The sequence below is a fragment of the Mastigoproctus giganteus genome, chromosome 13 (assembly GCF_048544385.1).
Source record: "Mastigoproctus giganteus isolate SK-2022 chromosome 13, ASM4854438v1, whole genome shotgun sequence".
NCBI classification, from domain to species: domain Eukaryota; kingdom Metazoa; phylum Arthropoda; class Arachnida; order Uropygi; family Thelyphonidae; genus Mastigoproctus; species Mastigoproctus giganteus.
In genome coordinates, this window is record NC_143587.1 from 7,964,850 (window position 1) to 7,990,537 (window position 25,688).

Genomic DNA, 25,688 nt, shown 5'->3' on the forward strand with positions numbered 1-25,688 from the left:
CACATGTATTTCCCATCTACAGAAATACACATCTAATGTCAATAAGTATTTCCTCTCAGTTTTCAATCCATACACAGTACTAAAATGCTATAGGTATCTATGCCATTCATGTTTGAAGTTAACATAAAAGAAGAAACAGGAAACTTTACCACTGTTTTCTGAATTAGTATAGTCATTTAATGCTGTAAAACAATGACATAATTGGATGAATTACTGATAACACCGGTGCTTTTTTATTTTTTTTATTTCTGCTTGCTTGCTTTTCAATGTGTCTATAAATAGAAGCTTATTGCAAACAATTTTTAGATGCTGATTCCAAATACGTAAAATTGTTTTTGCTTTATTATGTCAACTTCCTGCACAAAATGAAAAATAAGGAATTAACTGCCTATACCAAAATATGGGGGAGGGGGGGGTCATATGATAGTTTACTGAAAAATAATTTATAGAATTTAAATCTTGAAGTCTATTTTATTCCCACATTACTTCATTAATATTATATATAAATGAATTGGTTTTGGTAATTCACTTTTCAGTAATTGTATCCCTTCTCAGTAGACGATATATGGTCTATCCTTTGTATACATATGAGGTTCTATAAAATTGTGCAAAAAAAAAAAAAAATTCTACAACATATTTTTGGGAGCTGTGGCTGTTTGAATTAAAAAAAAAAAAAAAAAGGCAATGAAGTTTTGAATGAATGGTAAAAAATAATAAGAAAATAAAAACAAGTAGTGATACAAATAATTCTATTAGATATCGTGTTCGCTTGCACTTTTTGTTTAGTAATTTTTATTATTTTTTATCATTCAGTACTCTCCATTACCTTGTTTCTCAATTCAAGCAATTAGCTCAATAATTGTTCCAAATCCAGGGGATTACCCTGACTTCTAATCTCTCTTGGCACAAGCACATTACAAATATTGCTTCCTCTGCATCTAAAAAACTTGGTTTTCTCTTTCGCTCTTGGCGTTACTTTTCTTCCAAACAGCTACTCACTCTGTATAAATCGCAAATCCGCCCTGCCATGGAATATTGTTCCCACATCTGGGTGGTGCCCCCAAAACCTCTCTCAGGCTTCTAGATTCCATTCAGAAGAGGGCAGTTAGGTTAATTAATGATTCATCTCTGAAAGAGACTCTCCACTCGCTGTCTCATAGACGTACTGTTTCTGCTGCATGCCTCTTCTACAGATACTTCCATGGGCACTGTTCTTCTGAATTGGCTTCTATAATTCCCGCTCTTTCTTTAAAAACAGTCCAAACACGTGCAGCCAACATCCATTTACTGTTCAACTTCAAACCCATAGAACCAACTTTTCATCTTCCTCATTTATTCATTGAAATGCCGTTTTCTGGAACAACCTTCCTTCATACGTATTTCCTGAATATTACAATCTACTGAAGTTCAAGTCCAATGTCAACAAATATCTTCTTTCGTCTTCTCATCCTCAAACCCAAGCACGGTACTAAGTACTATAGGTTCTAATACCTCTCGTGTTTGGGGTTCACATAAAAAAAAAAAAAAAAATCAGAAATGTTTGTGACTTTTCCTTATTTTGGACACTGTTGTCTCTACCGTTCTCCCAACTCCACTAATCACTTCGAGCTCTTTGACTTCCTCACTTTGCAACTTGACTTTCTCCAGCCCATCTTTCCTAACAGTGAGGTAATTTTCCTTGGTGATTTTAATGTTCACAACTCCAGCTGGCTTCCATTTTCTAGTCACACCGACCCAGCAGGTCGAGATGCTGAGGCTTTTGCAATTACTAATGACCTAGCACATATTGTTCATTTACCTACAAGAATACCGGACAATCCTAATCATACAGCCAATACGCTTGATCTTTTTCTCACAAACAACCCTTCTAAGTACACGGTTGAAGTGAGAGGTCCTTTAGGCACTTCAGATCACAACTTGGTGATTGTCTCTTCTCCAATGGAACCTTTATCTCATAGCTATTCCGAACTTCGTGTTATTTGGCATTACAAGAATGCAAAATGGGATGACCTGCGAGACTTCTTTTCCGTGGTCGGATTACTGTTTCAAAAGTTCTGATGTCAACGTTTGCTCAGATCGCGTCAGTGAAATTATTCTTGCAGGAATGGAATCCTTTATCCCACCCTCCACTTTAAAATATCATCCTTTAACTAAACCTTGGTTTTCCAATAAATGTGCTAAGGCTGTCCAAGTGCAGAATGTTGCATATCGTAATTGGCTTGTTTCTAATTCTTCAGTTTCATTTTCTGCCTACACCAAAGCTCGCAACAATTGTAAAGCAGTTATTAATCAGTCCAAACTAGAGTTTGAACAGGATAAGGATAGAAAACTTGCTTCTTGCCCTAATGGTAGCCAAGCATTCTGGTCTCTTGCCAAAGCTATTGGCCGCAACTTTTGCCCATCTCTGCTCCCACCTCTGTCCAAACCAGATGGTTCTGTTGTCACTTCAGCCAAGGATAAAGCTGACCTGCTAGCATCCCATTTTTCTTCCAGCTCATGTATTAATAATCTTGGTAAAACACCTTCCACCATTCCCAACACGCTCCATTCAATGCCTCCTGTGGTCTTCCGTCAAATGGATATCAGAAGGATTTTGATGAATCTTGATGCTAAGAAAGCTCCAGGTCCCGATGGTATTTCTCCACTTGTTCTCAAAACCTGTGTTCCTGAACTTACTCTTATTCTTTGCCGCCTTTTTTTTTTTCACTTCCTTATTCCAAAAGTGTTTTTCCTTCTGCTTGGAAATTTGCTCATATCCAGCCAGTTCCTAAAAAGGGTGACAAATCCGTCCCATCCAATTATCGTACCATCCAATTATCGTCCCATTGCAATTACTTCTACTCTTTCTCAAGTAATGGAGAAATCAATTAACCGCCAACTCTTAAACTACCTAGAAACCTTCCGTCTGATCAACGATCACCAGTATGGATTCCGTCAGTGTCGATCCACTGGAGATATTCTGGCTTATGTTACCCATTTATGGACCAATTCAATGGAAAGGTTCGGTGAAACACAAGTAGTTGCTCTTGACATCTCAAAGGCTTTTGATCGTGTTTGGCATAAAGGTCTTCTAAACAAGCTTCCATCTTATGGTTTGCCAACTGTTTTTAGTAATTGGTTATCCAGTTTTCTCTCTGATCACTCTGAGGGTGATGGTAGATGGCTCTCTGTCTTCTAACTTCTCCACTAATGCCGGTGTCCCCCAAGGTTCAGTTCTTTCCCCCACTCTTTTCCTCTTATATATCAATGACCTTCTTACATTGACTGGAAATCCTATCCATAGTTTTGCCAATGATAGCACATTGCATTCAACTTTCCATTTTGAGAAACCTTGTCCTGCTCAATCAGCTTCAACTTCTCAAAAGTCTGCTACCAATTCCTTAAATGCCGATCTTCAGGTAATTCTCCAGTGGGGCAAAGACAACTTAGTTGATTTCAACCCTTCTAAAACTCAGTCTTGTCTTTTATCTTGCAAAAAGGATTCTTCTGCTCCTATGCTTATCTTTAGTGACACTCCGATTTCTAGGCAAAATGGTATATATCTTTTGTGGATTACCCTGACTTCTAATCTCTCTTGGCACAAGCACATTACAAATACTGCTTCCTCTGCATCTAAAAAACTTGGTTTTCTCTTCCGCTCTCGGCATTACTTTTCTTCCAAACAGCTGCTCACTCTGTATAAATTGCAAATCCGCCCTGCCATGGAATATTGTTCCCACATCTGGGGTGGTGCCCCCAAAACCTCTCTCAGGCTTCTTGATTCCATTCAGAAGAGGGCAGTTAGGTTAATTAATGATTCATCTCTGACAGAGACTCTCCACTCGCTGTCTCATAGACGTACTGTTTCTGCTGCATGCCTTTTCTACAGATACTTCCACGGGCACTGTTCTTCTGAATTGGCTTCTATAATTCCCACTCTCTCTCTCTTTCAAAACAGTTTGAACACATGCCGCCACCAGCCAACATCCATTTACTGTCCAACTTCAAACCCACAGAACCAACTTTTCATCTTCCTCATTTATTCATTTAACTGCCATTTTCTGGAACAACCTTCCTTCATACGCATTTCCTGAAAATTACAGTCTACAGAAGTTCAAGTCCAATGTCAACAAATATCTTCTTTCGTCTTCTCAACCTCCAACCGAAGCACGGTACTAAGTACTATAGGGTCTGATACCTCTAATACCTCTCGTGTTTGGGATTCACATTAAAAAAAAAAAAAAAAAAAAAAAAAATGTATCCCAGAATTTTTGGAATATTTCTGAAACATCCTTTTGAACGTTCAGCAGACAGTTTTCAGTACAGAATATTAAAAACAAATGGTAAGTGTATGCAGGTAGTAATTGATTTCACTGAAGCAGTACTTTGGTTAGTGGTTCTAAATATAGTTTTTATTTTGCACGTGGATGAATTTGCATTTTTTCGAAATTTGTGCTTTTCACACAAGCACAAAAATTTCAAAAAAACCCTCAGTACTGTGCCATCACTGCATAATTCCATTTATCCTGGTATTCCAGTCTGATATTGTGAAACCTTTCAAGGTGTCTGTGCAGAAAATTAACCTTCACTCTTATTTAACCTAGTTTTTGAAATTACTAAGCATGTTACAGTTCTCAATTCATGTGGTGTGTATGGGCTTGGCAAACCCAACGTCTTGAGCTGGATATCATCATTCTTCTCTTTCTTGGTTTTTCCCTTCTACTTCTGATTCTCCCTCTCTCTCTGATGGTAATTCAGAAATTTTTGCTGGTGCAGCATAAGCCTCAGGCTTCCTTGCACCATATGGCTAATAATAATAATATGTAATATCAATGATTGTATATCATCATATATAAATTGCCAAAAGATATATCAATAATATATCATTTGGCACTCACACGTGATGCAATATTTATTATTATTAGCCATATGGTGCAAGGAAGCCTGGTGCCTCCGTAGCCAGGTAGGCAGGAGCAGCAGTGTGTAGCACACGCTTCTTGATTAGACTGGAGTTCGAGCCCGTGACCACCAAATACGGAGGATGCAGAGAGGTCAGGGAATGACCACCGCATATCCCCGGAGCAATATGGCCTTAGTTGCTAATGCTCCTATAAAAAAAAAAAAAAAAAAAAAGCAAGGAAGCCTGAGGCTTATACTGCACCAGCCCAAAAAAAAAAAAAAAAAAATTCTCAATTACCCAGAGAGAGAAGTAGAAGGGAATCACCAAGAAAAAGAAGAGTGATAATATCCAAATGTGAGCCCCTGTGGCAATAGTTGGCATATCTGGTGTTGGAGGAATTAGAATGAAATTTTGTCTTCAGAAAAGGAGCTGATTTAAATAAGTTTTTATATAAAACCTGCCATTAATCCTGCAAAGGTTTTCTGAAAATATCCCAAGGTATAGAAGAACCATATATGGTCCGTAGCCTTAATTTAGCTGTTTAAAAAAAAAAAAAAAAAAATCTGGGTATTTAAGAAATGTGGATAGTGCATTGATGATAGCCATTGTTCTTGATGTGACACAACTTTCTTCTGTCCTTGAGGCTGTCACAGACATTCTCTCAGGTATGTCAAGCTGTGCTTGCTACTTGGGAGTCTAAATCACCGATGGAACTGAATTCGGGTGACACACAAGTCAGGTGGACTTAATTTTGGCAAAGTCCAGTCAGTCGGTTTGCAACATCCAAATCCTCTGCTTGTACCTTCATGATGGTGGAACTGTTAGTAACCCCGGGGATAACTCCCATGTGTAAGTCCTGAAATACATTATTATTATTGGAATGTAATTTGTGAAGTTTTATTTTCCATCTAGCTTCAACAACCTCAGTCATTTTTTATTGTAAATATTTTTAAGATTTTTATTTATTAATTTTCTTACTTTTTTTTTTGTTCTTCTCACTTGTAATAACTTTGCCTTTTCTTTGATAACTTTTTAATGAGTAAATAAAAATTGTCTTGTGTTTGATTCTTAATTTTTGTTTCAAGACTTGCTACAACTAAAAATTGTTTATCATTTACGTTTTGTGCAAACTCCTTACCTCGTTGTTTGATTTGGTCTCATTAAACAATGGCAATTAGTTCCTTGATTGATTATCTTAGGTTGATTTTTTTTTTTTTTTTTGTGTTGACAATTATCTTAGGTTGATTTTTGTATGTGTTAAATTATTGTATGTGTCATTCTCTCTTTTAACTTCCACCTTCATTATAATTTTTATGTTGCTTATTAATCCTAAGGATGTGAGAACGATTTTTTTATACTTTTAATAATGCCCTTTTTTATGTTAATTACTCTATTTTCTTGAAGACTCCCACTCACTTTTTTTTTTCTAAAAAAAAAAAGAAAAGTCTAAAATTTGGATGTATTCAGTATTTAATCCAAAACTTGATTTCACCAATGCTACAGCTAGATGAGCAAATACATTTTTATAACTTCAGTGCTTTTACTAATAGTTTTTTTTAGTTAACTTCACCACTGTTATTTGTCATTCTGGCTATAGCCGAAAAGAAGTAATTGTTCATTGCTGATATTTATCAAAATGTGATTTGGATACAGAAAACAAATTAACATTAAAAAATTATTATTATTATTATTTTTTTTTCATGTCTTTAAAAATTGATCATGTGGCTTATTCAAGGGCATGGGTATTTTGGGAAGATATGGTATTCTTCTTTAAGTTAAATTTCAATTTGAATTGCTTGACTTTAACAATTTCAGTATTATTATTACTAGTAGTAGTGGCAGCAGCATTATTATTGAGAATGTAGTTTGCCTGATATCATTTGTTCTCTCCTTAGCCACCAGTTGGTTTTCTCTAGTAACTGCTGTTGATTAATCCTCTATGTGAAATGCTGTATGTTTCTTAGCATCATTATTCACTTTGAATTTCACATCACAGGTCCATCCAAAGTTTTGTTTTGCAAAGCTTTGGATGTACTTTTTGCCCCATATTCTAAAAAGAGTGATTTTTGTATATCTCTGTCGATATTGTGTGTTTCTCATTTGGAGCCTGATATCACTCTGATGACTTTAACAATATAAAGAGAGGCATGAAATATATTTTTAATATCCTCCATTCATTCTGAGGATGGAAAAACATAATTATTTCTGAAATTGCCAGTGATAATTATATTTTTTATAACAGTGTAGTGTAATTTGTTTTTCTAACTATTAACATTTAAGTTATTGCCTACATACATAATATAATGTCTTGAAGCAGTTATGTCAAATCTGCTATACTGGTAATTTAACAGTCATTAATTTTTTTGAAATTAACATAAATGAGACTTCATTATTATTTATTATTGTGCATATCAGCACTTGTTAATTGCTAATGTCTGTCTGTATTATGTTTAATATTTATGTAACATGTTTGCTAATTGATTTTTTTCTTTTAGGGATGATGAAGAAGAATATCAAGAAGATGGTGATGGTGAATTTAGATCCAGCACAGATTTGGATTCCAATAAATCACATCCTATAAAAATAATTGAAAACTGTGAAACGACATTACTAGGAGTGGATGAATGTAAACAACCGGTATCTCTTTTGGAAGTTTCCGAAGACTGTGACCAACAAAATGTATCTTATGTTGATGTGACAGAAAGTAAACATAATTCAACAGAAGGTTATCAAGAATCGTGCACACATGACACTCAAGAATTTTCACATAAACTTGACTCTGTAAAATGTACTCTACTAGCAGAGTGTAAAGAAATTTTAGCTGTACCAAAATGTGAAAAAATTTCAAATATTGTAAACGTTTGTGAAGAAATTTCTACAAATACCTGTAAAGATATTTTATCACCTGTGGAAGACTATGAAGAAATTTCTACAAAAATCCACAAAGATATTTCATCATCTGTAGGAGATTGTGAAGAAATTTCTACAAATACCAAAAAAGATATTTCATCACCTGCAGGCGATTGTGAAGAGTTTCCTACAAATACCCACAAAGATATTTCATCGCCTGTAGAAGACTGTGAAGATATTTCATCACCTGTGAAAGACTGTGAAGAAATTTCTACAAATATCCACAAAGATATTTCATCACCTGTAGAAGACTGTGAAGAAATTTCTACAAATATCCACAAAGATATTTCATCACCTGTAGAAGACTGTGAAGAAATTTCTACAAATATCCACAAAGATATTTCATCACCTGTAGAAGACTGTGAAGAAATTTCTACAAATACCTGCAAAGATATTTCATCACCTGTAGAAGACTGTGAAGAAATTTCTACAAATAGCCACAAGGATATTTCATCAACTGTAGAAGACTGTGAAGAAATTCCTACAAATACCTGCAACGATATTTCATCACTTTTAGAAGTCTGTGAAGAAATTTCTACAAATACCCGCAAAGATATTTCATCACCTGTAGAAGACTGTGAAGAAATTTCTACAAATACCCGCAAAGATATTTCATCACCTGTAGAAGTCTGTGAAGAAATTTCTACAAATACCCGCAAAGATATTTCATCACCTGTAGAAGTCTGTGAAGAAATTTCTACAAATACCCACAAAGATATTTCATCACCTGTAGAAGTCTGTGAAGAAATTTCTACAAATACCCGCAAAGATATTTCATCACCTGTAGAAGTCTGTGAAGAAATTTCTACGAATACCTGCAAAGATATTTCATCACCTGAAGAAGACTGTGAAGAAATTTCTACAAATACCCACAAAGATACATCACCTGTAGAAGACTATGAAGAAATTTCTATGCATAACTGCAAATATATATCAACTACCACAAACTCCGAAAAAATAACTACACGTGATTGTATAGATATTTTAACAGTTGTTGAAGGCTGTGCAGAAGTTTCTATTCCTGTAGGAAACTTGGAAACTATGTCAAATGTAGGAAACTATGAAGCAATTTCAAAATATGTGAAAGAAGAAAGTGAAAAAGTTTCCACACCTATAAAAGACAGAAAAACTGCAAAGTGTTTATATGAAATAAATACTAATTCAGCTGTTGAAGACACTTGTACATTTACATCAGATGCTACTCTTGATAATGTGAAAGGGGAAGCTATTCTTAATTCATCAGTACTATACACTGCAAAGTGTGAAAGTGAAGTGAGAAAACAAGGAGAAATCATAGCATTTCAAGAAATAGCAAGACCATCAGATGTTGAGATAGGAACAGAAAATGTTATTGTAACAGTTGAAGAAATTGTTAGAACTGATATATTTAATGAAGATAGTAATGAAAACAGTGGTGCCTCTCTTAATATAATGCCATCTAATGCAGTTAAAATCAATATTTCAGATAACTTAATAGATCAACCTTTGGATGGAGAATGTAATTCCAGTAAACAGGAAATAAAGGAAAAGGAAATACCAACAACTGTATCATTTGTCGAGCCTGCTCCTAAAGTTGAATGTAAAGATGTGATAAAACAAACAAAAGACACCAATATTAAATTAAATACTGTAAAATCAGACACAGAAAAAAACAGCATTTCAAAAAAACCTAAAGGTACAGCAGTTAAATCTGAGAATACAACAGAAAAATCTTCCGGTTATAATGCACAAAAATCAAGGCTTGAATTTTACCTTTTGTTACGGAATTTTGGTTCTGAAAATGAACAGGCTAATACAGCAAAGACCAGTGTAGAAAAACTAGATCCTTGTAAGGAAGTAACATCTCAGCCAAAGAAAGAGGCCAAAAATTATCATAGAAAAGAACAGGACATTCTCAAAGAGCCATCAGATGTTGACAATAAATATAAACGGGAATCACTTAGTACCTCTCCCGAAAATGGAAGAAAAAATTCTGTAGAAGGCACACCAATTCGACGCAGCAGCCGCATTAGATCTATTGTAGAGAAAAGGGAAAAAGAAAAGGAGGAAAAGGCAAGAGCAGGGAGAGATAAACTTGAAGATAAAGATACAAAGGATAATTTGGGAGGTGAGAAAAACAGCCATGAAAAATTAAAGAAAGATGACAAAGATGTATCAGATAAAGACCAAGGTATAAAATGTGATAAAAATGAAAAAGTTAAGGATGCAGATAATACTGAAAGGCAGAAAAATGATAAATGTAAAAGTGAGAAACCTAGACGTGAAAAAGATGAGAAAGGAAAATCTACCAAAGATAAAAGTGCTCCTCCAGAAGTAGGTTCTGAGACTGTTAAGAATGAGCGTGATGTACGCAGTAAAAAAACTAGGCCAGTTAGAAAAGCTAGTGTAAGCAATGCCAAAATGAATTTAGAATCTATTGATGAGGAAAATTCTAAACCAAAAGATCATATAAGCGTAGAAAAGACTGTGCCAACAGATATAACTCCTGCGCCTCTACAGCCACCATTATCTGTCTCCCCCACGTGTGGAGGAAAGAAAGATAACGAAGAGCCATGTAATCCCAAACCAGAAAAGGTTAAATCCAGATGGAGAAGGAATAGTGAACTTGAAAGAGGTGAGCTTAGTGGTAGTTCTACACCAACTCATACCCCAGAGCCAGGAGAAAGGAAGTCTCCAGTACCACTTTTACGAGAACCATTGTGTCCAGTATCAGAAAATCAGGTGTTGCAGCCAACCAGTACTGAGATAGCTACTAGTGTTGCTAATTCTACAGAAAAACCACCCCACTACGATGAAATATTTGAAAATATATATCTCTTTGAAAGGTAAGTATTTGAGTACCATGGTATTTTTTTTTTTTTTTTTGCGTTGAATTAGTTTTTGTTAACCAATTAATTCATACTGAGTATTGGATGGCTATTATGTAGTTAGTAGGCTTTTTCTAAAATTGTGTTTGGTAACACACTACACTTGAATCCAGGTAAATTTCAAATGACTTATCTATGTGTTCATTATTTTGGTTGAGAAAAAATAGCAATGGTACTAATATAAAGTATCTCAAAAGTTGTGTTGCATTGCCAAGTTTAGTACCCTCTGGAAAAAGTGCAGGGTAAAATTGCTTTTGCTATTATTGCAAATCAAAGAATTAAAGCCACTGTAATTATTTGCCCCCACTCAAAGCAGCCATTAAGTTGTACATAATTTTTTGCTGCTTCCATATATCCAAGCAACACCTTTATAGTGTATCTTCAGCCATGAAAATCCCCCAAGGTATACCTCTTTTGATAAACACAGCAAAATGATTCATTAGTATACATTAGATCATAATTAGCATATTCCTGAGGTAATGCTATCAGGCATAAGATGGGGAAGAACAGTGCTTCAGTAAAAGGATGTGTGTTCTCAGACATACAAAAGCATTCAGACTTTAATTTCCCCTTCTTGTTTGCAGACCGCTTAGTGACCATAAAGACCAGAGTTATTTCTCTCTCCAAAGTTATCTATTAGGAGATATGAGTGTGTTGTCAAAGGTCTCGTTTGGAAAAGTACCCATTTTTCACTGCCAGATGTTTTCTAAATCTTTTGGCAATGGTATTTTCATATATATTTTATAGAAATACAAAATTTTGAATAAGTGCTACATTATTAAATGTAGCACTTGATTTTGAAGAAGTGCTACATTATTAAATGTAGCACTTCTTCAAAATTTTGTATTTCTGTAAAATATATATGAAAAAACAACCCAGGGGCTTATATCTGGTGAGTATGGTGATTCCACCCCCCGTCTCTCTCTCAGAATTTTTTTTTTCTTTTTCTGCTGGTGCAGCAAAAGCCTCAGGCTTCCTTGTACCATATAGCTAATGATAATATTAATAATAATAATACCGCATTGGCAAAGATTTAGAAGACATCTGGCAGTGAAAAAGGGATACTTTTTCACTTCCAGATGCCAGATAACTTAGGAGAGAGAAATGACTTGAAAAATTAAAATTAATAACACTAGTTTACAAATTTAAGTTTGTTCACTGGGGTTTCAATTTCAGTAGGTCCTACTGCCGAAATATGTTGCTGTGATTTCAAATATGACTTAGATTTTTTTCTATTACATCCAGATATATCAAAATTTAAGAAATAAAAAAGTATTGTTTTTTACGAAAGTATATTGTATTTAGTAATGACAAATTGATAGGATTGCATTTTCATATATCAAAACTTCCGTAAATACTAACAAGTATTAATCAAAATTCTGAAACTTTCATTAATCAGACCTTCGTCTCTTTGTTTGAAAAGAACATTTAATCGTTTTCCTTTTATGTACAATGCCAGATTTCTCTCTTTTTAAACACCAGCAGTAGTCGGCCATCATGCTTGTATTCCACCTTTCCTGGTATCTCTGCTCCATTTCCTTTATGTCCTGATGGTATCTGTGCAAGATTTTCGGGTAAAAAATCAAGATGGGCAAAAAGTGAATTTTGATGCTCATCATCATCATCAGCCATTTTCAATCCACTGCAGGATGAAGGCCTCTCCAGCAACTTTCCAGTTCCTTCTGTTTTGAGCACTGGCCATCCATTTACCACTCAAAAACTCATGAATTTCATCTATCCATCTCCGCCTTTGTCTTCCAGGTTTTCTTCTAGCTCCTCTTGGGTACCATTCTGTTATTTTCTTAGTCCATCTGTCATCATGTCTTCGAGCTATGTGTCCTGCCCAAGACCATTTTAGTTCTTTCGTTTTGATAAGAATGTCCTTTACTTGAGTTTGCTGCCTAATCCATGTGTTTCTCTTCTTATCTAACAGTCTGATTCCCAATATAATTCGTTCCATTCTTCGCTGTGTAGTTCTTAGCTTCTCTTCCATTCTTTTGGTGAGTGCCCAAGTTTCACTTCCATAAGTCATGGTGGGGAGTATACATTGATTCATTATTTTACGTTTCAGACAAACTGGGATATTGCTCTTCAGTATGTGACTATATTTCTTGAATGCTATCCATCCAAAATTTATTCTTCTCTTGACTTCCAGCCATTTATCATTATTACACCTAATAACTTGTCCCAGATAAGTATATGACTCCACCTTTTCAATTACTGCTCCTTCAATCATTGTTTCCCTTTCCGTGGCATACTTGTTCATCATTACTTTTGTTTTAGCCATATTCATCTTTAGTCCAAAATCCTTACTAACTGTGCATAACTGATTAAGATTTTCCTCTAATTCTTTGGGATCGTGGCTTATGACCACAATGTCATCTGCAAATCGTAAATGGTTTAGGTACTCTCCGTTCACATTGACTCCTTTCTGCGACCAGTCTAAACTTCTGAAAGCTTCCTCAAGGGCAGCAGTAAACAGCTTCGGAGATATTGTGTCTCCTTGTCGAACTCCTTTCTCGATTTTAAATTTCCTACTGTCTTTGTCTAGTCTAATAAAGGATGTAGCACTCTCATATATTTTCTTCAAAATCATAATATATGGAGTATCTATGCCTTGTCTTTCCAGTGCCCAAAACATTGCCTTATGCTGTATGGAGTCAAATGCCTTTTCATAATCCACAAATGCCAGGCATAATGGTGTTTTATATTCATTTGCTTTCTCCATTAGCTGTGATATTACGTGAAGGTGATCCATAGTTGAGAATCCTGTCCTAAAGCCAGCTTGCTCTTTCGGTTGATTCTCATCAAGTATTCTTTCTAATCTGTTAGTAATAACCCTTGTGAACAACTTGTAGATATGGGATAACAAGCTAATTGGTCTATAATTTCCAATTTCTGATTTATCTCCTTTCTTATGCAGCAAAACTATGATTGCATTATTCCACTGCTTAGGCATCACACCTTTTCTAATGCACTTTGTGAAGAGCCTTGCCAGTTTTTGTGTTATGTCTCTTTCTCCCAATTTTAACAACTCTACAGTAACTTCATCTTCCCCCGGGGCTTTCCGATTCTTCATTTTCTTCAATGCATGTTCTACCTCATCGGGAAGAATATCGGGTATGTCGTATGTGTTGCTACTTTGCAATCCATCTTCCCCACTGCTGGTATCATTCCCTCGCTCCTTGTATAATTCTCTATAGTAGTCTTCTGCTATTTGAATTATGCCTTCTCTGCTGTTTATAAGTACACCATCGCTATTCTTCAGTTTCGGTATCATTTGTCTTCCTGTATTACTACTCATGGCTGCTGATTTAAATCCTTTGTTTTCCCTTAATGCTTGTTCTACTTTTCTTGTGTTAAATCTTCTTATGTCCTCTCTGAGTCTCTTTCTAATGGCTTTGCATAACTCAGTATACTCAATTTTCTCCCTGTCAGTGTTTTTCTTGCTCTTCATTTGTCGTCTTTGGTTCATCATGACAAGTGTTTCTTGACTAATTTTTTCTTCTTTGGATTTCTGTTTCCCTATAGGTTTCTTGGGCTTTATCACTTTCAGAAAGTTGTAATATTCCTCGTCGATATCTTGATCCTGAGCAGTCTGCAAAAGCTCAAACTTGTTCTTAAGTTCCAGTACATACTGCTTTTTCTCCTCCTCTGTTATTTCAAAGACCTTTGTATTATTTACTCGAGTCAGTTTTTTCCTTTCCTTTCCGACATCTATATCAAGTGTACATCTTACCATTCTGTGATCACTTCCAACATTTACCTTATTCAGGACGGTAACATCATTCACAATATATCTTCTGTTAGTGAGGATGAAGTCGATTTCATTAGTTGTTAATCCATTTGGACTCTTCCATGTCCACTTTCTGTTCACCCTTTTCTTGAAAAAAAGTGTTCATTACTGACATTCCTTGAGATTCTGCAAATTCCACAAGTCTTTCACCTCTTTTATTTCTTTCACCAATTCCAAAATTTCCTATAGTTCCTCTTTCTGCGCTGTTTTGCCTTTTTCCAACCTTAGCATTGAAGTCCCCCATAATAATAGTGTAGTGGGTTTTCTGCTCATCTAGAAGACTCTCAATTCAGTGTACATTTCTTCAACCTCTTCATCATCATGGCTCGATGTTGGTGCATAAATCATTATAATCTTTAGCTGATGCTCATATTGCAACCTAAATTGCGAAGCTTTTTGAGCATATTTTAAACAATTTTCTCATAATCCTGATTTATGATTTCCTAGAAAGTTTTCCATTACACTTTTAAAAGCAATCCAGGCTTCCCTTTCAACGTCAGTCATAGTAGTTTCAAAATGACCGTCTAAAACCAATTTTCTAATTTGGGGACCAATGAAGATATCCTCCTTAAGTTTTGCATCAGATAAACCAGGAAATTTACTGCAAAGGTTTAAAGCAGTTGCCATCCTTATTCAATGCTTTAACAAATTGCTTCATTATGCCTAACTTGATATGCAGTGGAGGTAAAAGTATTTTATCTGGCCTTACCAAACTTTTGTGCACAATATTTTTTGACCCCTGTGCAAGATTGTGCCTCCGAGAACATTGCTTCTTTGTCCAATGCAGCACTTTAGCTCTGCTATCCCATTCACAAATAAAGCATGGCATTTTAGTGTACCCACCCTGTTGCTCCAACAACATAAATAACACTTTTAAGTCTCCACATAGTTGCTATTCGTGATCTTGATATTTAATTTTCTCCAGAAGCAACTTTAGTTTGTCATAAGTTTCTTTTAAGTAAACTGAATGAGCAACTGGCACAGATGTGTACTTATCTCCATTATTAGCATTAGCTTAGTAGAGGCATTTGATGCAAGAAAGCAAGCTTATGCAGCATCAGCCAAAAAAAAAAAAAAAAAAGCCCACTTCCACTTCACCCCTCTGTTCGTTCAAAATACCTGTCCAGCTGAGCCTTAAACTTATTTAGGCTATCAACCTCCACCACAAGGGATGGAAGTCAGTTCAACCAACCAACCACCCGCTGGCTAAAGGCAAATTTCCGCACGTCTATCCTACATCTGTCTTTCCTCAATTTGAATTTATGCCCTCTCAGGTGATTTTTCTGAGCTAGAGGAAGAATCCCATCAGCATTGAGCATGCTTAAACCATTCAAGGCTTTATACACCTCTATCAGATCACCTCGCTGGTGCCTAGTCTCCAGACACTGTAATTTGCAAAACTTAAGCCTTTCTTCGTAAGAGCACCCCTTTGTTCCATTCACTAATCTTGTTGCCCTTCTCTGTACTCGTTCCAGCAGCTCTACATCCTTCTTGAAATGAGGCCTCCAGACCTGTATACAGTACTCTAGGTGTGGCCTGACCATCGCCTTATACAATGGAATAATCACCTCCTTATCCCTGCTGGAAAAATTCCTGTATATCATTGACAATACTCCATGAGCTACTCTTGCAGCCCATCTGCACTGCTCAGAGAACTTCATATCTGCCTGCACAACCACCCCTAAGTCCCTTTCATTCTCTACCACTGTCAGAGTTGATACGTTGCTCTGGGGTTGCTGTTTCCCATGTGTAGTACTTTACATTTGTCAATGTTAAACTTCATTTGCCACCTCTCAGCCCATCTGCTCAACCTTTCCAGATCCTGTTGCAGCAGCATAGTGTCAGTAGTGTCCTTGACAACCCTGCCTACCTTTGTATCGTCTGCAAACTTCGACATTAAGCTTGATATACCATCATCAATATCATTTATGAATACAGAAAACAATAATGGACCCAACACTGAGCCCTGAGGGACTCCACTAATAACATTAGTCCACGACGAGCAGTGTCCATTGATTACCACTCTCTGTCTTCTCCCCCTCAGCCACCCCTTTACCCACAGCAGCAATTTGCCTCCAATGTTACACTGCTCCAATTTGTGCAGCAGTCTTCCATGTGCAACAGTATCAAAAGCCTTTCTAAGATCCAAGTATGTAATATCAAAGGTATTCCCTGCATCCAGTTCCTTTGTGACTGCATCATAGTATCCAATCAAATTGGTCAGGCAAGACTTCCCCTTAACAAAACCATGCTCTGTCCGAGCTATAACTCAAGTCTTGTCTAAATGATCCTGCAGTGCTTCTTTAACTAGTGCCTCCATTAATTTTCCTGGAACAGAAGTTAAGCTCACAGGTCTATAATTGCTTGTGTCAGCTTTTGATCCTCCTTTGTGAATTGGGGTCACATTTGCACATCTCAAGTCTATGGGTACCTCCCCTGAGTCCAAGGAAGCTCTCATAATTATGGCTAAGGGTTTGCTTACTTCCTTTGCTGCCTCCTTTAATATAACTGGATAGATCCCATCCACCCCAGGTGCATTTCTTGTGTTTATCTTCAACAATTTCTCCTCCACTTTACTCTCAGTTATTACAAGATTCTCTAGCTTACTGCTAGAGTTGAATGCACCTCTGGCTTTCCCCTAGCTAAATAACTCCTCATGTGTGAATGTCGATGCAAAATATTCATTTAGTTTGTTAGCTACCTGAGCAGGATCATCAACAGTTGACCCATCGATATCAAGTGGACCAATCTGATTCATCCCCTTCCTTCTAGAGTTTACATAAGTAAAGAATTCTTTGCTGTTTTTCTTTGCATCCCTTGCCAAAGATTTCTCGTAATCTGCCTTCGCCTGCCTAACCTCCTTTGTAACTTGGTTACAGATCAACTTGTATCTATCATAGGCTTCTGTGTCATGTGTTAATTTGTATGTATCCCATGCATGTTTCTTCTCTGCCATATGCCTCATCAGTTCATCTGACATCCATTTAGGCCTAAACCTTGAACAATATTTCTTAGTTGGTATGTAAAGTCTAGTAGCTTCCAAGATAAGTTCTTTGAATGCTTCCCATTTTGCATTTACCGTTGGTAACATCATCAGTTGGTCCCACTGTATAGAATTTAAATACTGTCTCAGTCTATCGTAGTCGCCTTTAAGAAAGCAATAACCCTTCCCTTTACCCCTAATGGTAGTTACCTCTTTGAGTAAATCCCACTTCTGCACACTGTGATCACTGCCACCTAGTGGTTCATTTATCTGCAGATTCTTAATGCATGGAGAATCACTGCTGATAATCAAATCAAGAGTATTCCTCCCTCTAGTTGCCTCCCGAACATGCTGATGTAGAAAACAATCATCCAATAAATCCACAAAAGCCTTGCTAGTGTGTGTGACCAGCCCACAAATTCCAGTCAATATCTGGGAAATTAAAATCTCCCATTATAAGACTCTCTGATTTACTGGCCCACTCTATTTCCCTGTACAGTTTCTTATTATACTCATCAGAGTTATTAGGCCTATAGCACACTCGTACTCTCAATTTTGATTTACCTATGCTTATGTCACACCAAACTGACTCGACACTGCACTGTCCCGCGATGTCCACTGGCTTCACTTCCTTGGATTTTATGTATTTCTTAACTAATAGCATAACCCCTCCTCCCTTCCTATCCAGTCTATCTTTTCTGTAGACGTTGTACTCCCCAAATTCCAGTTCTGCATTCCTTATATCTGTGTGACACCAAGTCTCTGATATCCCAACAATGTCTGCCTTTGATGTTTTGAGCAATACCTCAAATTCATCAAATTTATTTACTAAACTCCTAGCATTGGTGTACATGCAAGTATACATGCACCTATTTCTGTTCTTAGCTACCCTAACACAACCCATGTGTTTACTTGTACCGCAATGACTCCCAGCAATCTCTGAAATATCCTGAATCTTGTTTTTCAGACTTCTGCTCATTCCAATAGAAGCAGTGCAAGAATCTCTTTCACCTCTGCCAGTGGCTACTGTTAATCTATTTGTCTTTGTATCCCCCCAAGCTAACAGTTTTCCGACCTACCTAACACTGCCTCGATAGCATCAGCAAATATTCTTGCACCCTTTCTATTTAAGTGTATCCCATCCCTGTAGAAGCAATCCCTCCTGTTAACAAGTACAGTCCAGGCTGAAAAACATTCTACCCCTTGAGCCTTGCACAATCTTTCCAGGGCCGAATTGATCGACAAGGCTCTCATTATATACTCCCTCCTATCGTGTCTGGGCAGAATTGCAGACACTTTCAAATTCAACCCTATTTCATGGCTTTTTTTCAACAGTGACCTGTACTTGTTAAGCAATTCTGCCGGTCTCCTACTCTTGATATCGTTAGTGCCCACGTGTACAACTATATCACCTTTTGTGCCCTTAAAAGATGATATCTGCTCTACAACGTCATCAACCTTTGCCCCTGGCAGACATACCCTGGTCCTGTTCCACCTATCCTTTTTACAAAGCATGTTCCCCGTTTCCCTGACAATAGAGTCACCAACAACTACTAGTTCCTTTGGGACCAGCGCATTCTGCCTTGGGGGTTGCCGCTGTGTTTCAAGATGACCAAGTGCAAGCTCTGGCGTTGATGTGGGCAGCTGAGAGCTTGATGGGCCCCTCAATTTAGTTCCTTCGAGGGCATCCACCCTGTCCTTCAAGCTCTCATATAGGCCCATAAGAACGCTGAGTTGTTGCCTGATTTCGATACACTCCTTGCATCGTGCACACACAAAGACATCCCCCATGGCAATATCATGTCCCGTACCTGAATGTCCACAAACATCATGCAAGCTGTGCATTTTAGAAGGCTGTGACTCAGAAGGCAACTGCCCCCCTCAGTTCTCCTCTGAGCCACAGCACTTCCATTAGCTTGAGCCTTTTGTTTTGCTGCTCTGGTCTGAGTCATGATTACTTTTAATTTAAATAAAATTTCAATTTCAGTTTATAACCCTAACTTATCTCCCAACACAGCTATAACGGGATATATATTTTTAGCGTCAAGTATTAATCAATCAGTCAAGTATTAATTATCTCCGAGTTCCCTTTATATAACTTCCGTATCAGTTATGTATTAATTAATTATGTTACATTTGTAATCTAAGTTGGTATATGTATTTAGTTAAAAGTGCAATTTAAATGCCAACGAAGTTGAACAAGTTTAATAGATTTTACCGATCGCTGAAAATATTATAACGTATACTATACTAACGCTATCTAGGTTCGATATATAACGATCGTATGACAAAGACAAAGGCGGAAGTTACGAACGGTAATCTATGGACACTTAAGTATTAATTAACTTTCAAATCTCGCTGTCCCAATTCAGAATAAACCAACGATCCTTATAAGCTACTTACAAAAAATAATTTGATGTAAAAGATATTCAATAAGCGGCTAAATTTGGCTAAAAAAACTTCTCGTTCAGCGGAGTTGTAACTTGTAACATGTGGATTTGATACCCTTACCGATACTTTTATGCAATTACAAGGCCGAGTAAAGAATAAATACACCAGATTAATCAGAAATAATGCTATACTACTAAATTTAAATCAAAAGTTTTAGAAAAACAATAATTTCAAATCAATAAATAAGAAAAATCCATTTAGCCGCTTTGACACGTCTGGCCCCTACTAGCCTCGTCAGCAGACCAGGCTGACGAGGCTAGTAGGGGCCAGAGTAATTGCAAAAGCCTCAGCATCTCATCCAGCTGGGTCGATGTGACTAGAAAACGGAAGCCAGCTGGAGTTGTGAACATTAAAATTACCTCACTGTTAGGAAAGTTGGATTGGAGAAAGTCAAGTTGCAAGGAGAGGAAGTCAAAGAGCTTCAAGTGATTAATGGGGTTGGGAGAACGGTAGCGCTAACAGATGAATTTGATACAATGAAATAGAGAGATTTTAAGCCAGAGAAGATCAAAATGAGGAGATTCCAAATTACCATGTCTCTGACAGGGAATATCGGAACGAATATATGCACAAGTACCACCTTTGAGGCGAAAGGAATCATACAGCGAATAATTTGGGCAACTGAGATGAGCAGTGGTTGAATCAGCCGATAACTGAGCTTCTGTCAGAAAAAGTACATGGGGTTTGGCAGACTGCAAGTGTAAATGGACATTGTTGAGATTAGAATTGAGACCACGTATATTTGTGAAATGAACTAGGAAGTGTTTGGAAGGTTTAAATCTTTTCGCAGATAAACTTACTCTATTAGTTTGACAATTCATGGTGCATTTAAGAAAAAGTGGGGAGGACAAGCTGTATGAAGTAATGAAATTTTTGGATATGGTGTACACATGGTAAGAATATACCTAGATCCTTGACCTAACGTGCCCTCTGCATATACACTATGCAGACTCCCTCCAGTCACTATCTGGCAGAGTAGAGGTAGCAAGATTATACACTAGCTGATCTGGAAGCCTTCCAAAGAGTTACCAATAGGTTTGGTCCAGTGTACTGACTAGCGGCCGGCGTCCGAATACCGTTTTAGAGCTGTACCCTTTGAGGTTAGGATGAACATCGTGGATCTCACCACGATGTTCATCCTAACCTAAGAAGTCATTAGTCATACTGCATGAATGAAGAGATGGGGAAGGGTTGACCGGAACTTAGTTCTGGAGACTAAACATGGGTTCCACCACTTCAAGTCTCTAAATAAGCAAATTGGTGGTATTGCACTGGTTGATGAGAGTCATCTACCACCTAGTACTGCCTAGTAATATAGAGGGGCGGCATTCCTGCATGTGGTGTGGGCACCACACCTCGACCCCTGCTTACGTTGGTCCACACTTGTATGGTCACCCACAGTGTGAATGGGCATAGAGGTTCTACCCAGGGTTACTAACAGTTCCACCATCGTGAATGTGCAAGCAGAGGATTTGGCTGTCACAGACCATCCCGACCTCGCTGAAGTTGGGTCCACTTGACTTGAATATCACCCGAATATCAGTTCCATTAGCGTTTTAGACTCACAGGTAGCAAGTACAGCTTGTCTGGCATATCTGAGAGAATGTCTGTGACAACCTCATGGACCTCAATCACCTTAAGGTGACTTTTATTATTCTTGTGAATCTCTTTCTGAGATTCACAAGAATCTCAGAAAGTTTATTGAAAAATGGAGCTTTGTTTATGAACAAATCATGACACTTAAAATTAAAATATATGGAAAAGAAATTACTATTATTGGGGTATATACTCCTAATAATGTCTCCTACAGATATTAAAGAAAATTTCTGGGAAAATCTGACAGAAGTAAGAGAAGCAATTTCACATTGCAGAGAGATAGTCATAATGGGGGATTTGAACTCCAGAGTGGAACAAGTTGCGGACAGTGAAGTGGTGGCAAGACATGGAGAAAATGTAAAGAATGATAATGGAGAGAGACTGATAGAACTTTGCTCTCAATATAAGCTGAGGATTAGTAACATCTTCTTCCAATATAGAGATATTCATAAGTTTACATGGTTCCAAGAAACAAAGGGACTAAAATCAATAATTGATTATGTGATCACTAAACAACAAAGCACAATTTTTGTCTGTGTGTGTGCTAGGGCCCAGAGAGGAGCAAATTGTGGTTGTGATCATTTTTTGGTGAAGATTACATTGTGTTCCCAGGGTGTGCCAAAAAAAGGAAGGAGGAAAAGAAGAAAGAAAGACTTTGAGAGGAATGAAGAACTTGACACTGAAAGAATCAGTGTGGACTTACTAAAAGATGAGATCACTAGGGGTTTGTATCAGTGAAGATTAGACCAAGAATTAGATGAACCCTACAGGGAGAGTGCAAAAGACATATAAAAACAGTGAAGAAAATTGCTGGAGAAAATTTTTTCCAGCAATCGGGGTCACATTTGCACATCTCAAGTCCATGGGTACCTCCCCTGAGTCCAAGGAAGCTCTCATGATTATGAATTTGGTATGCTTACTTCCTTTGCTGCCTCCTTTAATATACCTGGATAGATCCCATCCAGGTGCCTTTCTTATGTTTATCTTCAACAATTTCTCCTCCACTTTCCTCTCAGTTATTACAAAATCATCTAGCTCACTGCCAGAGTTTAGTTCACCTCTGGCATTCCTTTCCTTGAATAACTCCTCATGTGTGAATGTAGTTGCAAAATACTCATTTAGTTTGTTAGCCACCTGAGCAGGATCATCAACAGTTGAACCATCGATATCCAGTGGACCAATCTGATTCATCCCCTTCCTTCTAGAGTTTGCATATGTAAAGAACTCTTTGCTGTTTTTCTTTGCATCCGTTGCCAAAGATTTATCATAATCTGCCTTTGCCTGCCTAACCTACTTTGTGATTTCGTTACAGACCAGCTTATATCTATCATAGGCTTCTATGTCGCCCATTAATTTATATGTATCCCATGCATTTTTCTTCTCTGCCACATGTCTCATTAGTTCATCTGACATCCATTTAGGCCTGAACCTTGAACAACATTTCTTAGTTGGTATGTAAAGCCTAGTAGCTTCCAAGATTAATTCTTTGAATGCCTCCCATTTTGAATTTCCTGTTGGTAACATCATCAGTTGGTCCCACCGTATAGAATTTAAATATTGTCTCAGACCATAGTAGTTGCCTTTATGAAAGCAAAAACCCTTCCCTTTACCTTTGATGGTAGTTACCTCTTTGAGTAAATCCCATTTCAGCACATTGTGATCACTGCCACCTAGTGGTTCCTTTATCTGCAGATTCTTAATGCATGAAGAATCACTACTGATAATCAGATCAAGAGTATTACTCCCTCTGGTTACCTCCTGAACATGTTGATGTAGAAAACAATCATCCAATAAATCCACAAAAGCCTTGCTAGTGTTTGAGTGACCAACCCACAAATTCCAGTCAATATCTGGGAAATTAAAATCCCCCATTATAAGACTGATTTACTGGCCCACGCTATTTCCCTGTACAGTTTTTACTATTATACTCATCAGAGTCATTAGGCCTATAACACACTCCTACTCTCAATTTTGATCTCCCAATACTTATGTCACACCAAACTGACTCAACACTGCACTGTCCAGTGAAGTTGACTGGCTGCACTTCCTTGGATTTTGTGTGTTTCTCAACTAATAGTATAACCCCTCCTTCCTTTCCCCCCGTCTGTCCTTCCTGTACACATTGTACTCCCCAAATTCCAGTTCTACATTCCTTATATCTGTGTAACGCCACGTCTCTGATATCCCAACAATATGTGCCGTTGATGTTTTGACCAACACCTCAAATTCATCAAATTTATTCACCAAACTTCTAGCATTGGTGTACACGTAAGTATACATGCACCTGTTCCTATTCTTACCTACCCTAACACAACCCATGTGTTTCCTTGTACCGCAACGACTCCCAGCAATCTCTGAAATCTCCTGCATCTTGTTTTCCAGACTGCTGCTGCTCATTCCAATAGAAGCAGCGCAAGAATCTCTTTCACCTCTGCCAGCAGCTACTGTTAATTGATTAGTCCATGTATCTCCGCCAAGCTAGCAATTTTCTGACCCACCTAACACTGCCTCAATAGCATCTGCAAATATTGTTGCACACTCTCCAGAAGCAGTCTCTCCTGTTAACAAGCACAGACCAGGCTGAGAAAAATTCTACCTCTTGAGCCTTGTACAATCTCTACAGGTCGACAAAGCTCTCATTGAATTTCAAACCCTAATTTGTGGCTTTTTTTCAACAGTGACCTGTACTTAAGTAATTCTGTCGGTCTCCTACTCTTAATATCATTAGTGCCAATGTGTATAACAGTATCACCTTTTTTGCCCTTAAAAGATATCTGCTCTTCAACATCATCAACCTTTGACCCTGGCAGACATACCATGGTCCTGTTCCACCTATCCTTTTTACACAATATGTTCCCCGTTTCCCTGAAATTAGAGTCACTGACAACTACTAGTTCCTGCGGGACCAGCGCGTTCTGTCTTGGGGGTTGCTGCTATGTTGCATGATGTTCAAGTGCAAGCTGTAGTGTTGATGTGGGCAGCTGAGAGCTTGATGGGCCTCTAAATTTAGATCCTTCGAGGGCATCCACCCTGTCCTTCAAGCTCTCATATAAGCCCATAACAACGCTGAGTTGTCGCCTGATTTCCTCACAAGTGTGATGATGGGTAACACAAGCCAGACTATCACTAGTGGATCGACACTGATGGAATCCATTCTATTGTTGATCAGATCGAAGGTTTCTAGATAGTTTGAGTTGGCCGTTAATTTATTTCTTCTTCATTTCTTTAGAAAGATCAGAAGTAAATACAATGGGATGATAATTGGATGGGGAGGGGTCATCCTTTTTAGGAACTGGCTGGATATGAGCAAATTTCTAAGCAAAAGGGAAAACACCTTTGGAATAAGAAAGTGAAAAAAGGCAATGCAGAACAGGAGTAAGCTCAGGAGCACAACAGTTTTGAGAACCAGTGAAAAAATAGATCAGGACCTGGTGCTTTTTTAGCATCAAGATTGTTCGAAATCCTTCTATCATCATTTTTACGGAAGACCGCAGTATTATTGAATGGAATACACTGGAAATGGTAGGAGATTATTTACCAAGATCTTCAATACATGTGGTAGAAGAAAAGTAGGATGTTAGCAGGTCAGCTTTATCTTTGGCTGAAGCAGCAGTAGAATTATCTGGTATTGACTGAGGTGACAACAGAGATGGGCAAAAAAGTTGCTTCCAATAGCTTTGGATTTCAAAAATACTAAATGGTAGTTGAGCGTTCAGGACATCTGAATGTTCAACTACCATTTGGACAAGAAGCAAGTTTTCTACTCTTAGCCTGTTTTAAATCTAGTTTGGACTGATTAATAACCTTTACAATTGTTGCAAGCTTTGGTGTAGGCAGAAAATGAAGACTGAAACAAGCCAATTGAGATATGCAACATTCTTATCTTGAACAGCCATAACACATTTATTGCAAAATGAAGGTTTAGATAAAGGATGAGATTTTAAGGTGGAGTGTGAAATAGAGGATTCCTCCCTACAAGAATAATTTTGCTGACACAACCTGAGCAAATGTTGACATCAAAATATCTGAAACAGTAATCTGACCAAGGAAACGAAGAAAAATCTTGCAGATCATCCCATTTTGCATTCTTGTAATGCCAAACATCATGAGGTTGAGATTGGCCATGAGAGAAGGGCTCCGTTGGAGAAGAAACCATCACCAAGTTGTGATCTGAGGTGCCTAGAGGACCACTGACGTTGACCATGT

At 37.5% G+C, this 25,688-nt stretch overlaps 1 protein-coding gene across 1 annotated transcript in view; it reads left to right on the top strand.

Moving 5' to 3' along the window:
- Set2 (SET domain containing 2) overlaps positions 1-25,688 on the top strand; it is a 434,699-nt gene that overhangs the window by 70,161 nt on the left and 338,850 nt on the right. Inside the window, exon 2 of the mRNA XM_090387799.1 lies at positions 7,375-10,614. Within this exon, the coding sequence (XP_090243925.1) occupies positions 7,375-10,614 (3,240 nt within the window). The remainder of the gene's footprint in view (positions 1-7,374; positions 10,615-25,688) is intronic.